The sequence below is a fragment of the Bubalus kerabau genome, chromosome 4 (assembly GCF_029407905.1).
Source record: "Bubalus kerabau isolate K-KA32 ecotype Philippines breed swamp buffalo chromosome 4, PCC_UOA_SB_1v2, whole genome shotgun sequence".
In the NCBI taxonomy this organism is placed as follows: domain Eukaryota; kingdom Metazoa; phylum Chordata; class Mammalia; order Artiodactyla; family Bovidae; genus Bubalus; species Bubalus kerabau.
The window spans coordinates 35671052-35688810 of record NC_073627.1 but is presented as its reverse complement, the minus strand read 5'-3'; the positions used below and the strand labels follow the sequence as shown (position 1 = coordinate 35688810).

Here is a 17759-nt window from a genome sequence, read left to right as displayed (position 1 = left end):
GAGGTTTCTTTGTATCTAGTTGAACTCAGCCCTGAGGGCTGGAGGTGATGCGGGGAGACTTGTAAAGCTCTTGGGAGTCATTCTTTGGCCTAATTTGGCTTCTGGATGCTTCTTCCAGACTTCAGGCTTAAGCTGAGGTCTTTTCTCTTGTATCACACACAGCACGTCCTCTAAAGCCCTCATCCATCTCTACTTGTAAATAGTGTGTCATTTGGAGAGTGACTCTAGGAAGAATATTTAAAGAAGTTTATCATAACATCAGAGAGAAAAATGAAAGAGGCAAAATTTTTTAAATCACCGAAGTAGTATGTGAATAAGAAACTGGTAAAAATATTTGCAACTGGTATATAAAACATACAAATACAGTACATGTCATCAGAAAAAAAAACCCACCTTATTTGAAAACTGGGCAAATGACATGAACAGGCAGTGCATATACAAAAAAAGAAATATAAATAGAAAAACAAACACACGGAGAAATGTCCAACCTCACTGGTCATCAAAGACATACAAATTAAAATTGTGTGTTTTCCAGATGAATTGGCAAAGGTTAAAAAATAAAAAAGGAATGCTGATACCAAATGCATATTGTTTTTCTTTTCAGCAGTATGGAGAATAGGAAGTAGGAGCTTTCACATCCTGTTAGTGGGAGAGTAAACCAGGACAGCCTTTCTTGAGGGCAATTTGGCATTTGGGATCTCGAGTTAAAAACACCAAAATTTAACATAGCAATTCTGCCCTGAGAAATTTACTGAATGACAGTCATCAGAACAGAGTACACACATGTGTGTTCAAAGGTGGTTACCACTGTATTGTTTATAATAGTGAAAAACTGGAAGTAACTGCCCAACCCGGGAAGGCTCTGCTTTTTATTTTGAATTTTTGGCCACACCTCGTGGCATGTGGGATCTTCCTCAACAAAGGCTTGAACCCACACCCCCTGCATTGGACGGCAGAGTCTTAACTACTGGACCGCCAGGGAAGGCCCAAGGCCCAGCTTTTCACTGCGTCAACTTCTGTTTCCAAGGAGCCCATTTCGTGTATTCATGTTATCTGACATTAAAAAATATTCATCATCGTGCGAAAATAGCTAGGAAGTGAGAGGTACATGGATGATCCATGTCTGTCAGAAAGAAAGAGCTCCACAGCTGAGTAAATGTTAATTAAAGCCTGCAGGGAAAGCCCCGATATTAACAGCAGTTGGTGGAAATTTGAGTTTTTTTTTTTTTTTTTTTAACCATTCTGCTTTTGTTTTTCAAGTGTCTGGTATTAAACATATATTTAACAATTACATAAAAGGTGATTTAGGACTTCCCTGGTGGTCCAGTGGTTAAGACTCTGCTTCCAATGCAAGGGGCAGGGGTTCAATCCCTGATCAGGGGACTAAGATCCCACATGCCACGTGCTGCAGTCAGGGAAAAAAAAAAGCTATTTAAAACAAGCTTATCACAAAAACAAAAGAAGTTGCGTTGTAGAGTGTGCAAGATTAGGCCAGATTTAAGCTGGAGATACCCCCGAGTTAGAAGCCTAAAGAAGAAACAGGTAACAGTGTCACAGGGTAACATGAGGAAGGCTGAGTGGGGGGGGCCCTCCTGGGTGCCTGGGGAGCTCAGAGCCTTTGTGTGTAAGCCGGGCGGGCGGAAGGTGAAGATGGGCCTGGAAGTGACATTGAAACCAAGAAAGGGCTGATGGAAGGAGGCGGTCAGATGAGAAGGGGGCTTGAGAGCAGAGAGTCCTAGGAGGGAAGGAGCAGCACATGCCTGTCTCCACAGAGGGGACGAGTGAGGAGTCCTCCTATGTGGCCTGCTCCAGAAACTGAAAGGGTTTGACACAGCTGAAGCCTAAGAGGAGAGGGGGCTGAGCAGAGCTACAGTGGGAGAGAGGAGCCGGACCAGTTTATACAGAGCCCTGGAGGCAGTGTTAAATGATTTTTATTTTATTCAGTGGGGAGCCACTGAAAAATTTCAAGTAGGTGCTGGACATCCTCAGACAGGGGCTCGGAACTCCTGCTCCAATTATAGTGTTGGGAGCCTGGAGGGCTCAGTGGGGCGGGGGTTGGGGGAGGGCGGTGTCTGAGGTCTGATGGATGGAGAGCAGTGAATGGGTCTGGGGGAAGCGCCTCTGGGTCCACACGAAGACCTCGAAGCGGAAGCCGGAAATGTGGAAGCCGGAAATGTGGATTTGCGGGTCAGGAGCACAGAGGCGGTCACTGCTGTGAGGGGTGAACCAGGCAGACCCGGCAGAGCATCAGAGCGGAGGGGAAAAGTCCACAGGAACACTAGTGTGGGGAACAGGCAGAGGGAAACAGGATTAGGCAGAACTGTGAAGGCCAGGGGTGGGATGCTGAGGGCCTGTCCAGAGGACCCGGCTGCCAGGAGCATGGCCACCACGCTGTGGGAGGAAGTTCTGCAAGTTGATGGCAGGAGGGGAGATGGTGCAGGAGGAGGTGGGGAAAAGGAGAGGCCAGGCCAGTGTCTGGAGCTCAAGGACGTGCGGAGTGTGCATGGGTAGAAGTGATGCTCAGAAGCAGTACGTGCATCTGCTTGGGCTGCGGTGATAAAATGCCTCCCGCTGGGACGCTTAAACCAACACATGTGTTCTTCTCATAATTTGGAGGCTGGAGTCAGGATCAAAATGTGGGCAGGTCTGCTTTCTCCTGAGACCTCTCTCCTTGACTTGCACCCCTGCCACCTCTCTGGGTGTCCAGACTTCCTCTCTATAAAAAGAGGACGCCGGTGCTTGGACTAGGGCCCACACTAGTGTCCTCATTAAAACGAGAGAGGACCCCATCTCTAGGGTAGGTCCTCTGTCCGCCAGTGAAGTAAAAGTCATTCAGTGGTGTCTGACTATACTGTCCATGGGATTCTCCAGGTCAGAATACTGTAGTGGTAGCCTTTCCTTTCTCCAGGGGATTTTCCCAACCTAGGGATCGAACCCAGGTCTCCCTCCCACATTGCGGGCGGATTCTTTTTTACCAGCTGAGCCACCAGGGAAGCCCAAGAATACTGGAGTGGGTAGCCTATCCCTTCTCCAACGGATCTTCCCGACCCAGGAACCAAACTGGGGTCTCCTGCATTGCAGGCGGATTCTTTACCAACTGAGCTATCAGGGAAGCCCTCTGTCTGCCAGGATGTCTCCAAATACAAATTACATTTGGAGATTCTGGGGTTAGGGCTTCAGCATATGAATGGGGGGCGGGGGAGGGGCACAGTTCAGCCCATAACAAGCAGGATTTGGGCACAAGAAGGATGCCAGCTGCACCTCCCAACTCTGACTGGGTATAGATAGAGGGTGGGGGTGGTGATCCTTTGCAGGAATTGAACCATCTCCATGGGGAGAGAAGCAAGTGCCTGGCGATGGGTCAGGCACAGTCAGGGGCTGATGAATGCAAACAGGGGAGCCTAGGAAAAGCTCCCAGAGGAAGGGCTGCCTTGAGGTCGGGCCGTGGAGGAGGGGGAATGGGAGGGGATGTCCAGAGTCTTTGGTGGCCCCCTCCTGACCGGAGTCCCTGCCTCCCGCAGCCTGTAACTGCAACCTGCATGCCCGGCGGTGCCGTTTCAACATGGAGCTTTACAAGCTGTCGGGGCGCAAGAGTGGGGGCGTCTGCCTTAATTGTCGCCACAACACGGCCGGCCGTCACTGCCACTACTGCAAGGAGGGCTACTACCGCGACCTGGGCAAGCCCATCACCCACCGCAAGGCCTGCAAAGGTAGGCGGGGCGAGGCCCCGGCGCCGCCTCTATCTTCCTATATCTGTCTATCTATATCTGTCTGTCTATCTATCTCCCCCTCTATCTCTTTTATTCTTATCCCCACGCTGAGATCATCGCATGCATGCACGCCTTTTGGAGGTGTAAGCCGGAACAAAGGGGCGGTGGAGACGCGACTCAGGGAGAAGAAAGGGGAGTGGTGATCCCGGCCAGGGTGCAGGGCTCCCGGCCCCGCCCGGCCCCGCCCCCTCTGTCCGCACAGGTGTGCCGCATACCGCAGGGCGGGGGTCATGTTCGCCCGGCTTACTCTCGGCACAAAGGACTCTCTTTCACCAAAACCTCGCAGATGCATTTCTTTGGAGGTGTGCGCCCACCCCCCCCCCCCCCGCCCCACCCCTCGCGGCCTCCTCCAGCCCTCAACACTCAGACAGATGCGCACCTTCACAGATGTCAGCAACTTGGGGAGGGGGAAAGTGGGGTGAGAGGCAGGGGTTCAGAAGGAGCATTTAATCCACCTGCAAATAGTTTCACTTCTCAGGACAAAAAATTAAACGGAGACGGGGGTCTCTATTTTCGTTCATTGAAGCAAGCTGTAATGTTTTAACTTTCTGCTGTTTGTTTTCTCCCACTAACAAAAATGAAGCCATGATCAGATGACTCCAAGGAGTTGATGAAATGCCAGGGAATTTAGTGACAATGGGGGAGGGAAGAAGTGCTCCCCTCCTCCTCCCCACCCTGCCACATGCATTTGTTTTTGGGAATTCCAGGAACCAAGGCCCTCTGGGTCCAAAACTTGGGGCCTAGGGACACTGCTTGCCGAGAGCCTGACTTCCTGGGAACATGTTCATCTCCGAGGGCTCTTGGGCCACAAGCCAGTGTGGCTGGGGTCCTCACAAGGGCCTGTAAAGACCCTGAGGCAGAAGAGACCCAAGCCAACCTAGGCCTGGATGAGGAGCTGCAGCAGAGGAGTCCTTCTATGGCTACTGCTTAGCCCTGGATGAAGCCAGAGTATCATCTTCTTAACAGGAAATCCACCAGATGTTGGGCACTTGTGTGCAGTACTGATTACATAATTTGTGGGCCCCGGTGCAAAATGAAAATATGGGACTTCTTCTTGTTCAGGAATTGCTAAGAATTTCAAAATGGCAAGCAGAGTTTCAGCCTAGCTTGTGCCCTTCTGAGTGTGGGGCCCATGCAGCCTGCCCTACTGGTGCAGAAAGCTTTTCTCTAAAAAACAGATTCCCAGTCTGTCTTCTCCCAGAGAAGTCCCTGAGGTTCCAAATGAGCAGAGATGAACAGGGTGGCTTCTCTCACACAAGGTCTCTTTCCAGTTTTGTGGACCTAAGGCTGCCTCTGGTGGTTGCCGAGAGAAATTTAAGCACTAAGTAGCTGGGCTGTTTTCCATGTTAAAAACAACCGATCCAGGTGAGAAAGCCCCAGGAGAGTTTGACCAGAAATTGAGAAAGATGACCTGGGAAAACGGACCCAAAAAATATCCACAGTAGCAGGAAGGCAGGGGCAACAGGGAAGGAGGGCTTTGGGTTTTCAGAGGAAGTAGTTGGAAGGTGGCCAGTGCCTTGTGCCCAAGTGTTTTGTTGTCTTTTTTCTATAGAAGAAATTGAAGTTGGGGTCTTATAAACAACTGGCTGCACATAGATTTCTTGGGGATTTGGCCAAAGAAATTTACTCAATGGGGGCCAGTCAGGTGGGCAATCCTGTGCCCATGAATGAGATCTGGGCTCTGTTTGGAAGGGCAGTGGTCACTTCCTGTAGTGCCAGTTTCAGTTGTCAGAGAAGGAAAGGCATGTCCCCTGGAGAGTCAGGAAGGAGCAAGGCCTTGGTCATCTTGCCATCTGCATCCCCTCCCTTTCTTCTGTTGCTATGGGGAGGGCCGAGGGCCGAGTGTGGCCTGACAATGCTCAGAGTGAGATCTCAGAAGGCCACAGGGTCCTGGGAGCCTGCAGACCATCCTCTGGGGCTCTGCCACTCTGGTTCAGTGATGTGGAACTGCAGGCTTCCTGTGCTGGTTTCCAGGAGGAACAGGTTCAGGCAGGCGAGGGTGGGGTCCTGGCTTCTTTCAAATGCTCTGGCCAGCCTGGGTGGCTTTGTCTTTCCTCCCAGCCCTGGACAGCAACCGCTTTGATGTTAACTCTGAGAGAAGGACCCATGGAAGAGGAAAAAAATGTAAGGATGGAATCTGCTCAAAAGAATACTTGCTTATCCTTCTGGGGAAATGTATTAGGAGAAGTGAGACTGTCAGTGCCTCCTGATTGGCAGGGGAGGACAATGTTTCAAGGATCCTGTCTCCTGATTGGTGAGGAAGAGCATTTCCTGAAGGGCTCTGCTTCATGATTGGTGAGAAGAGACAACACGTGGAAGATATCGTCTCTGATTGGTGAGAAGAAGAATGTGACCTGAAAGGTCCTGCCATTTCACTCTGAGGAAAGGCATTCTCTTGAAAGTTCCCCATCTTTCCCCTTAGCTCTTTTTTTTCCTGATGTCACCCCCTTAGAGATGTGGGAACTTGGAGTCCACAGTTCCCCCCACTCAGAAAGACCCTGAGATTTGTGGGGAACCAGCTATAGTTCAGAAGCTGGCAGGAGAAATGTGTACCCTCAAGATCTTCAGACAGGGGTCTTTGTCATCACCTTCGGAGAATTCCACTGTCTTGTCTTCCCAGGGCTGGATGGTTTAAGGAAATGGTTCCTTTGGTGGCAGCATTTGATCCCAGTATTTTGATCCCTGGTGGTTCACTGTCAGAGGCTTCTAGAATCATGTAGATTGTAGCCCTGGGGTGAAAGCTGTACTTCTTTGCTCTGTCTCAAATGCATTTCATGGGGGGAAATGGGACAGCCAGCAGTGCCTCTTGACTCAACTCGGCCGTTGACCTAAGGGTGCCTGGAAATAGTCATGGGGGCCCCTTGAGTCCCGGACTTCCCAGGGACTGGGAGGAGCCCCGAGCATGGGCCTGAGGCCACCCATACGCTGCGGGTGATGGGCTGACGCCTGACCTTGTTCAGTTGAGAGCAGGGGTGGACCCAGACAAGAACAGCTTGGAGCAAGGGCATTCCATCCCAAGCATCATTATGCCATGCCCCCAAGGGAAGTTTCGTAGCAACAAATTTGTTGGGTTCTTTCTCCCCTCCCCTAGTTTGGAACCAGACGGGGGGCTGGCAGCGCTAGTGCATACAAAGGGCTGTAGTCAACATGCCCAGGGAGCAGGCGGCTGCACTCTCTGCTATTCAGCGCGATTTCACAGCCCTGGGAAGGCCTCATTATGGCCTGGGCTGTTTTCCTATACAAAGTCAGACGAGATGAGTTTCTCCCCTTTCTCTGCAGAAGGGTGTGTGAGTGATACTCGTCCTGGAATCTGTCAAGAGGGATAGGCGGTTTTGTTTACCGTTTGTCTTCTTTATGGACTCGGGGGCTCTTTTTCTTTAGAGCCAGCAAAGAAGACGTTACCATTTAACCATTTCAGCCAGGCCTCCCTTTAAACGATATTAATTTATCATCTCCTCAAACCATCTGTGATGGATAAAGACATTCCGGGTGTCTCCCGTGAACTGAATTGTGATGAGAACGGAGAAATTACCCACCGCATCCAGCGCCCGCCTGGCTCAGAGCGGCCTGTTTCTTGCCATCATTGCCCTGCCCCCTTCAAGTTCACAGTCGCCGTGGCTCATCGCAAGCCGCTGAGAACGTGCCTGAGTCCTCGGAAGCTGTGGGCAACAGTGGACCTGTAGCCCCCCAGGGGTCCCCAGTCTGAGCAGAAAAGCTTCCTGATGTTTGTGCTTCTCCCCCACACCCCCCAACCCCCTTAACAGGGACATTACTTGGGAAGGAACTTCTGCTACCAGAAGAGCAGCAGGTGGTCCCCAGCCCCAGGCTAGGAATTGTCCCATCTGAAAATAGGGATTAATAACAGTCCCTTCTTGGGACTTCCCTGGTGGCCCAGTGGGTAAAACTCCCTGCTTCCAGTGCAGGGGGCCCGGGTTAAATCCCAGATCAGGGATCTAGATCCCACATGCTGTGACTAAGAGTTCACATGCTGACACTAAGGATTCTGCATGCTGCCAGAGAAGATCCAAGATCCGGAGTGATGCAGCTAAGACCTAGCACAGCCAAATAAATACATATTAAAATGATATCAGGAAAGAGACATCACTTTGCCAACAAAGGTCCATCTATCTAGTCAAGGCTATGGTTTTTCCAGTAGCCATGTACGGATGTGAGAGTTGGACCATAAAGAAGGCTGAGCACCAAAGAACTGATGGTTTCGAATTGTGCTGGAGAAGACTCTTGAGTCGCTTGGACAGCAAGAAGATCAAACTAATCAATCCTAAAGGAAATCAACCCTGAATATTCATTGCAAGGACTGATGCTGAAGCTCCAATACTTTGGCCACCTGATGCGAAGAACTGACTCATTGGAAAAGACCTTGATGCTAGGAAAGGTTGAGGGCAGGAGAAGAAGGGGATGACAGAGGATGAGATAGTTGGATGGCATCAACGCAATTGACATGACTTTGAGCAAACACTGGGAGACAGTGAAGAACAGGGAAGCCTGGTGTGCTACAGTCCATGGGTTAGCAAAGAGTCGGACATGATTGAGCAACTTAACAACAACAACAACAATAATAATAATAGTCCCTCATCCCAAGTGTTACAGAGTTGATTAAATGAGATGATGTAGAGGAGGTGCCTGGCACATGGTGTGCACGCCACACCAGGAACTGTTACAATCATGGTACAAGCAGAGGAAAAGGGAGTAACCAGAGCTGCTGTTACTGCCAGCGTGCACACCACGTGGAGACCATCGCCCAGGCTCCCCGCGGCCTTAGTTCTTTCCGTGAGCATGGTGCCTAGGACAGCTGGCCCCTCTTACTTGAGGGGCTTAAACCTCATGTGGACTTGAAAGCTGATTCCCACCAGACTGCACAGGGCCCAAGGAATTTGCCCTAATTCTGTTGCACACCCTCAATATTTGGAGCAAAACTGATAAATGGCTGGAACAGCAGAGCTGGGTGCCTGGCAGCTACAGGCAGGGGTAGGGGTGGGGGGCTCAGTGGAGAAGATGGGAACAGGTTGGGTGTGTCCAGGTGCAGTTCTGAAGGTGCCACTAAGAAAGATCCACAGCATCTGAGGGCCCTCGGGCTGAAAGGCAGATGCAAGGCCCGAGCTGGTCCCCATTCTGGTCACCCGGGTGCTCTGGCATCTCTCCCACCGTCCAGCCCCTGCTTGCCTGCTGGGCTCTGTGCGTCCAGTGTGTGCAGACAACACACACACACACACACACCTATCTGTACATACACACACACACACACACACACACCTGTATACACACACACATCTGAACCTTTCCCCTGTAAATCAGCTGCAGGAAGACTGTAGTTAACTATTAATAGATCATGGAGGGTCAAATAACCCAGTTTGGGATGCTGGGGCTCCCCCTTCCACTTCCTGCTGTCTGCACCTTCATCCGAAAGTGTCGGGGGAAAGAGAGGTCGTGCAACTTGAAATGTGTCTTCTTTTGTGCCTCCTTAGCAACTGCTGGGGGGAGAAGGCAATGACACCCCACTCCAGTACTCTTGCCTGGAGAATCCCAGGGACAGGGGAGCCTGGTGGGCTGCCGTCTATGGGGTTGCACAGAGTCGGACACCACTGAAGCGACTTAGCAGCAGCAGCAGCAGCAACTGCTGGGAGAAAGAAAAGCAGAGCCTAGGAGGAGTGGACAAACAGCTGAGATGAAGTTTGCGGATTACCTGTGGATTTAAATTATCCTCGTCCCTCATTAGCACGGAGAATTTGGAAGTGGGGAGTGTTCGTTGTTGTGGTTGCCACTGATCTCAGATGTGAGGGGAGGGTCTTTCTTGCGCGTCCCTCCTCCTCTCCTCCAGATTCAGGGTCCATGAAACAGCCTCTTCCCACAGGGAGGGCGACACAGTGGCCCTGAGCCTGTGCACTGATTGAACCCGTGTCCATGGATCTCCTGCCCAACGTGGGAACTGGGGGTCCAGTGGTGACCAGCACAGACAGGTTCCTCTGGAACTTGTGTTCTGGAGGGAGGTTGATGATAAAGAAGAAACAGTAAGCAGAGGATTATTATAGAGTGTGGTGAGTTACATGGAGGAAATAAATAAGCTGGAAATAGTGTAACTGGCAGTGGGGAGGGGAGGCTGCTTTGCAGGGCATCCCATGAGGACCTGTCTGAGGATGGGATGGACTTTAAGATGAGACCTGGGGTTCAGGGGCAAACAGCCATGGGGACACCGAGGAGCGGTACCCATGCCTGAGAGCAGGAAAGGGCTAGGGCTCTGGGTCAGAAGGGAGGGAAAGGAAGGGGCCAGTTCTGAGAGCCACGGGGGCCGCCAGGAAGGCTAAGGATCAGTGACCAGACTGATGCTTACAGCGTGCCTCATAAGAAGCTTCTGCTGTGAATGAGCAGACGGGGGAAGTATTTGTGCATCACATATCTGGCCAAGGACTTGAATCCAGCTTATGTGGAGAACTCTCAAAACTGCACAATAAGGCAATACCGACCACTCAGCTAGAAATGGGCAGAATACTTGAACGGCTACTTGGTGAAGATACAGGGATGGTGGATAAATGCCTCAACCATCATTCTTCTGCATTGGGGAGATGTAGACTAGAACCATGGCGGGATGCCACCGCCCACCCATTGTTGCTGTTCAGTCGCTAAGTCGTGCCCCGACTCTTTGTGACCCCATGGACTGTAGATCTCCAGGCTTCTCTGTCCTTGGGATTTCCCGGGCAAGAATACTGGAGTGGGTTGCCATTTCCTTCTCCAGGGGATTTTCCCAATCCAGGAATTGAACCTGCGTCTCCTGCATTGGCAGGTGAATTTTTCACTCCTGAGCCACCAGGGAGAAGTGAAGCATAGAGCTGCCATAATACCAAGCAATGCTTCCTCTTGATGTTTATCCCAGAAAAATGAAATCTGTGTTCATGCAAAAAAAGGCACATGGATGTTGATAAAAGCATTATTCACAACTGGCAAAAACTGAAAACAGCCCAACTGTGCTTTGGTGGGTGAATGGTCAAACAACCAGTGGTATGTCCGTGTTGTGGAATCTGGCAATGCAAATGGACACGCTGTTGACTGACTTGGCAACATGCATGCATTTCAAACGCATTAGGCATGTGTGTGTGATAAGTTGCTTCAGTCGTGTCCGACTCTTTGCAACCTTATGGCTCCTCTGTCCATGGGATTCTCCAGGCTAGAATACCGGAATGGATTGCCATTTCCTGCTCCAGGGAATCTTCTGAACCCAGGGATTGAACGAACCCATGTCCCTTACATCTCCTGCATTGGCAGGTGGATTCTTTACCACTAGCGCCACCTGGGAAGACGCACTGGGCATAAAGGAGGCCAATTTTAAAAGATTACCTGCTGTATGATTCCATCCACCATACATTCTGCTGCTGCTGCTGCTAAGTCACTTAATCGTGTCTGACTCTGTGCGACCCCATAGATGACAACTCACCAGGCTCTCCCATCCCTGGGATTCTCCAGGCAAGAACACTGGAGTGGGTTGCCATTTCCTTCTCCAATGCATGAAAGTGAAAAGTGAAAGTGAAGCTGCTCAGTCATGTCCGACTCTTTGTGACCCCATGGACTGCAGCCTACCAGGCTCCTCTGTCCATGGGATTTTCCAGGCAAGAGTACTGGAGTGGGGTGCCATCGCCTTCTCTGACCATACATCCTGCACCTCCATAAATCCCAGAATAAGGTATTCTGAAAAGGCAAAGCCCTAGGGTCTGAGAACAGATCCGGGGTTGCCAGGCGTCAGGACAGGGGCCTCACTGCAGAGGAGGATCAGGGCTGCCTGCCTTCCAGGTCAGCTTTATAGGGGCCCTCAGTAACCCCAGTGCACTTCTCATAGCTGACAACACAGATCTCAGAGACCAGAGTCCAGCCCAGTGCAGCAGTTCATGGTGTCGGGCAGGGTGCCCCATGGGTGTGGAGCGAGGGCCTGGCGTGCCTGGCGGCAGGAGCATGTTCCTGGTCCCCTGAGCTGAGACACTGCAGTGGACTACAGTGGTGGGGGTGACGGTCCCCAGGGATAGGACACTGCCCTGGATCTTAGCCTGTTTGGTTGGAAGCAACTTTAGTGCAAGTATAAACCTCTGGCCTTAGAGATGAGCTACCCAAGACTCAGAGCAAGGCACTAGCCCAGGGTCACACCGAATTACTGGCAGGGAAGGATCAGACCTGGGTCTCTTGACACCCATCTGAAACCATCTGTGTGTCCTTAGCTGTTCGTATCTGGCTGATGACCCCAAGCAAGGACAGTCTGGCTTCTCTGCGCCATCGGGCTACCATCCAGCCCATGTGTTCATGAGAAACCTGATCCGGCCGCCTTCTCAGGGCCCTGGGCTTCCTCCTGGTCTCACCTTCCTCTTCATGGAAAAACTCTCTGGTGGATTGTTTCCCAGGGCCAGGTTCTGCCTGCTGCGTGCAGATGATGACTTGTTGGGGAAGGGCCTGACCTCCTCCGAGTGGAGTGGCTGACATCCAGGGAAACGGGAGTCACCGAACCAGGCTTCCTGCAAGAGAAGACATTCTGACCCAGAGCCTGTTCTCGGAAGAATCTGGGAGGCTCTCACTTTGTCCCTTTCACCAGACCCCCCGCCAAGGAGAAGACTTCTACTCGCTCATGTCCACATCCTCCCAGCTCAGCCGCCTTCATCCTCTCCTCTGCCCCCTGTGGTGCTGTGTGCGCCTGCGCGTCTGAGAGTTGTAGGAATCTATGTGTGTTTGTGCGTCTGGGTGTGTTTTGGGTTTTGGGGGATACAGCACAATCCCTTTGGCTTTCTTTCTCTAAGGACCAGGGTTGGAGTCTCCTGTGTAACCAGTGGGCAGCTCAGACCCTCTTCCTGTGGGCATTACTAGCTGGATTCTCTTGTCCAAGGTTGTAGAGAACCTACTGTGGGCTGTTGTGATTCATCAGTTCTCCCCACACCTTGAAGCTCATCCTTCTTTGCCCAGAAGATATAACTTAGCTTTCCGTAATCACGGGGTTTGAGGATAAGTCTTTACTTTGGGGCCATTTAGCTGTGAATTGAGAATGAGTGCAATGCAAGTGTCTGTGTCGGGACTGCGTTTGGCCGCATGTAAGAGATGCCACCTGGCCTTGGTTTCGACAGGGAAGGGTGTATTTCTCCTTGCAGAATGGGAAGTGCAGCGGGACACACAGGAGAGGGCGAGGGCCCTCCGTGACGCGCTCAAGAAATCAGGCCCTTTCTGTCTCTCCACTCCTGGCTGCCTCGGTATAGTCCTGCTAATTTCACAGGCTGGTGCGAGGACCAGAAGGATGGCATGTGGGGGTGTGTACAGCTCAGGGGTCCGAGTGGCAGGGCTGTGTTGCAGGAGTGCCCACCTCTGAGGATGGTCCCCCCACCATGGCAGTGACCTGAGTAGCCTCCCACTCACCACCACCCACCCCTCCGCCTGGACCCTCTGGGACTCGGCTGACTTCTCTTCCTGTAACAGTGATTTGCGTGAAGCACAAGGCAGCCCGCTGCTTCTCTCAGACCAAGGGCCAGTTGCTCGGAGTCTTTGCAGATCTTGAGAGAATGATTTGGAAACTGCACAGCGAAGATCCCTCTCCTGTAACCAAAGGCTGGGCCTAAGGACATGCCTGCTCCATGAAGCAGACACACTGCCCTGCCATCACCAAGTTTGGCCCTCAGCTCTGCCCATCTCAGCTGGTGCCTGGCTCCTCCCAGCCAGCTCACCAACCCCAGGGGGCTGAGGGGTCCCCAGCTTTGAAGGGCCTCAGGTCCTTCAAAGGAGGGCGATGCACTCTGCTCCCCCCAGATTCTGCTCTGGGTCAGCTCCTGCCTCGGTGAAGATGACCTGGGCCTGTGGGTGACTTGGCTCGGACCCTCCAGTGACCATGCAACCTTTGGTGACCCCCTCCCGGCCGAGTCCAAGGCCCAGAAGTCACTGGCACACAGCTGTGTTCCGTTAGCACGGAGGGGAGGATGTCTTGGCGTGGGTTTCAGGATTACCAGCAGGCTTGCAAAGCTGGCCAAGGGAGGTCAGCTGGCAGGAGCCTGGGGAGTCCATATCCGCCTGGTGGTGCCCACGCCTGCACCAGGGGCTCGGGACGCCAGGCGCCTGTGCTTCGCCCTTTGCTGTCACCAGGCCAGCTCAGAGAGGCCTCCAGGCCCATCGCCCTTCCTGTCACAGGGATGCATCTAAGGTCATTGGTCACTTCCAACCATCCCCTCTTCATAGCATCATTCACAGTGCACTTCGAGGCTGAGTGAAAGAAAAGAGGGAAGAAGAAGGAAAAAACGTTGGGGAATGAACTTGAATTTAGGATAGATTTGACAGAGGCTTCTAATAGAATGTTTGCTGCTGTCCACAGGGGCGGGATTGGGACAGTTCCATTTCCTCCCCTAGGCCTTGTCCCCTCCCCTCCCCTCCCCTCACCTGGCTTGGAGCACCCCGCCCCATGCCCCCTCCTCCCCCAGACCCGTACTCCCAGGGTTTCCAGAAACGCTCACGTGTCCAGACACAACTTCAACAAGCAATTCCTCACATTCCTGTCCTTTCTGCACCCTCAGCCCTCCGCCTTCCTCTTCCTAATTCTCTGGGGCCCCTCCTGGGCCCGAGGCTGGCCAGCCGGGAGAGGCTGGGTCTTCACCCGCGGCCTGGCGCCCTCATGCTGAGCGGCACCCGCTGGGGAGGTGTTAGTGTAGCTCTTCGGGGAGCACTGCTCTCGCTTATCCCCGGGGATACTTTTTCCCCATTTGGAATAGAAACAGAGCAGCTCTGGCACCAAGTGAACCTGCAGCAGGTCGCCCTCCTGCAGACAACTCCTCACCCTCTCCAGGCTTCTCTTCCCTGGGGGGAGGGCCAGGGAGACCCCAGGGGAGTGGGCGAGGGCCCTGGCCTCCTTCCTGCCTCCCCTTCTCTGCCTGCGCTGAGTCCACTGCCTCGGTCCGGGGAGGCAGGTGTCCTGTGTTTGCAGATACCACAGTTCTTGCTCAAGCCTCGTGGAGTTAATGGGCATCGAGTTCCCAGGCGCCACTAGTGGTCAAGAGCCTGCGTGCTCACGCAGGAGACGTAGGAGACGTGGGTTCAGTCCCTGGGTTAGGAGGACCCCCTGGAGAAGGGCATGGCAACCCACTCTAGTATGTTTGCCTGGAGAATCCCATGGACAAAGGAGCCTGCGGGGCTACAGTCCGTGGGGCCACACAGAGTCGGACAGACTGAGTGCACATAGCACGATACACTAGTCCTCTGTGTCCAGACACTACAGACGGGGTGACTTAAACCAGACACTCATCAGGATTTTGGAGGCAGAGAAGCCCAGGATGGAGGTGCCTGCTGATCTAGTGTCTGATGGAGGTTGCTTCCTGATTTGCCGACCACCACCTTCTTGCTGTGTGCGTGTACTGACAGCTCTTGCTCTCTTCCTCGTCTTCTGAGGGCGCTGATCCCACCATGAAGGTCTCACCCACATGACCATGTCTCCCTGATTACCTCCCAAGGGCTCTGCCTCCTAATGCCATCACATTGGGGGTTAGCTTTCAACATACGTGCAGGGGGGGACGCAGTCATTCAGTCCATAGTAGGCGGCGTGTCCCCTTAAACTCCTCTGGCCATTTTGTCACTGGGTCCTGGAAATAGGGACGGAGCCTTGGGGTGCAGTGTGACGGGGTGGGCAACCTCAGCTCTTTAGCCCATTGCAAACCTGGAGGAGGGGTGTGGGGTGCAGCAGCCCCTGAACTGAGAACCAGGGCCTCGTGGTACTTCCCAGCTTGGCCAGTCCTTTTCTGCAAGGCCCTGGGGGGGGTTCCTTCACCTCCAGGTCTTTAAATTTCATCAGGACCTTTAACTGAAGGATAGTTGTGACTCTTCCTGGAGCTACAGTTGATGGGTTTTGTGATCTAGAAGCCTGCGTCTCAGACTGCCTGCCTGCCAGTCAGGTTGGCTGGACAGAGCAGAGTGGGGGCAACAGCCCTGGGAGGGACACGCCTTGCTGACTCCCTCTGAGCTGGCAAAGCCCAGGGCTCCATCAGGTCCCAAACCCTGTCCCTCCCACCCAGAGGTTAGCAAGGATGCCTGGGCGCTAGGAGCTGGCTGGGAGCAAAGGAGCAAGAGGGCACAAAGCAGCCTGTCAAGGGCAGTTGTACCCCCAAATCCGACTCCTGTCCTCCCACTCAGCCACGGGCTGTGAGGTGTTCCTCCTGGGCCTTCAGAAGGGCCCTCCAACTTGACTCCTCTGCCCGGACTGTTCTTTCAGGTTGGTCCATTCTGATTTTCGTTTCCCGTCTCCAGGTAGGCAGGTGGTCAGTGATCAGAGCTTCTGGAATGTGTGTGGGTTGGTCCCCCACACCCCGCTCAGCTCTTCCCCTGGGGTGGGGTCTGGGAGGGTGCTGCTAGGTGGGGAGGGCCTCGGAGGAGGGTGTGCTCTGGTCACTCCCACCCTCTCACCCCCTCTGTTGTGTGTCCTCCACAGCCTGCGATTGCCACCCTGTGGGCGCCGCTGGCAAGACCTGCAACCAGACCACGGGCCAGTGTCCCTGCAAGGACGGCGTGACCGGCATCACCTGCAACCGCTGCGCCAAGGGCTACCAGCAGAGCCGCTCGCCCATCGCCCCCTGCATAAGTATGCGGGGTGCCCCTCCTCCCGGCTGGGGCTCAGGGTCACCCATGTCAGGGGGCCAGTGCTTATTGAGGTGGATCTCTACACTCACTGGGGCCCTGTGTGAGACCCCCAAGCCTATGGGAGTCTCAGCAGAGCCAGCCCATCCATGGCTCTGTTCTGACAGACTCCAGCTCCCGGGGTGCCAGGAGAAGCATATCCACCTCTTCCTGTATCCACCTTGGCCCTGGGCCTGGGCTGGGAGTGAGGTCTGGATCAGGGGCTACTGCTGTGGGAATTCTAGGCCCCTCTGGCCTGGCAGACTCAGAGCAGAAAGAACGGACTCCAGGCGGGGCACCAACGGCCTTTAGGAAGGATGGCAGCATCTCTGAGGATTCCAGAGGCCCCTGCAGGCTAGTGGTCAGCCCCTTAGTTGCTGGAACTTGGGGAGAGAGCAGGGGTGGCTCAGGGCCTTGGCTCTGGAGAGCTTTAACATGTTAAAACCGCACAGGTGTCATGAGCAGAGGCTGGCTGGGCGCTGGCCCCTGGCCTCGGCCTGTTTGATTCTGAATATAGGGCTGACCTGAACCAGAAGGGAGGACGAAGGAGGAGCAAACCCCAGCCTCCAAGGCAGACCCCAGGTATGAGGCTGCCTCTGTGGAGCAGGGCTTAGCACACCCTGCCTGGGGATTTGGCTCACTGCCTGGTTTTGTGTGGCTGGCTGGGTTTTTTTTTTTTTTTAAACTTTTTAAAAATGATTAAAACAAAAATTAAAATATTACTAATTTACGACATGTGAAAATGATATGAAAGGAAAAGTTCAGCGTCTGTAAATAAAGTTTAATGGGACCCAGCCGGGCTTACTTGTTCACAGAGTGCCTGTGGCCACTTTGGGGCTGTGATGGCAGAATTGAGTAGTGGCGTCAGAGCCCCTGTGACCTGCAGGGCCAAAACGTTTCCTAGCTGGTCCTTTGCTGGAGAAGTCAGCCGACCCCTGCTTTATGGTTTTCAGTGTCCTGTAGCTCTGGGTGGGCACCAGCTTCTCAGGTCAGATACCAGGGTCTTGGAACAGACAACCTGAAGCAGAGCAGGAGGCTGGGGGCCAGGCAGCTGCTTGGGGTCCTTGGCGTGGGCCCTGGATCTTGCAGGGAATCCGCTCCCCCCAACACTGGGCGGGGACATCCCACGCCTCACCCACTTGACTTGAGTGTGGCCACATGTCCAGGACACTCTGGGCTGCGTGGCTTCCAGCAAGTCTTACCACCAGGAGATGTTGCCATGGTAACAGCGGATACCGCAAAGCCGAACCACAGGAAATTGAGCCTGTGTCCATCCAGCCTGTGTCCAACCTGTGGAGCAGGTTGAGATGGTTTTCACGACGTCTAATTGTCCGGGTCTCACAGCTTGTGAGGATCTTTCTTTTCTGG

The 17759-nt window shown here is 53.3% G+C and overlaps 1 protein-coding gene across 2 annotated transcripts in view; it reads left to right on the top strand.

Moving 5' to 3' along the window:
* The window catches only part of NTN1 (netrin 1), a 204369-nt gene that overhangs the window by 131446 nt on the left and 55164 nt on the right, over positions 1 to 17759 (top strand). For both annotated transcript variants that reach the window (XM_055576545.1, XM_055576544.1), the window contains exons 3-4: positions 3522 to 3710; positions 16207 to 16356. In XM_055576545.1, the coding sequence (XP_055432520.1) occupies positions 3522 to 3710; positions 16207 to 16356 (339 nt within the window). The remainder of the gene's footprint in view (positions 1 to 3521; positions 3711 to 16206; positions 16357 to 17759) is intronic.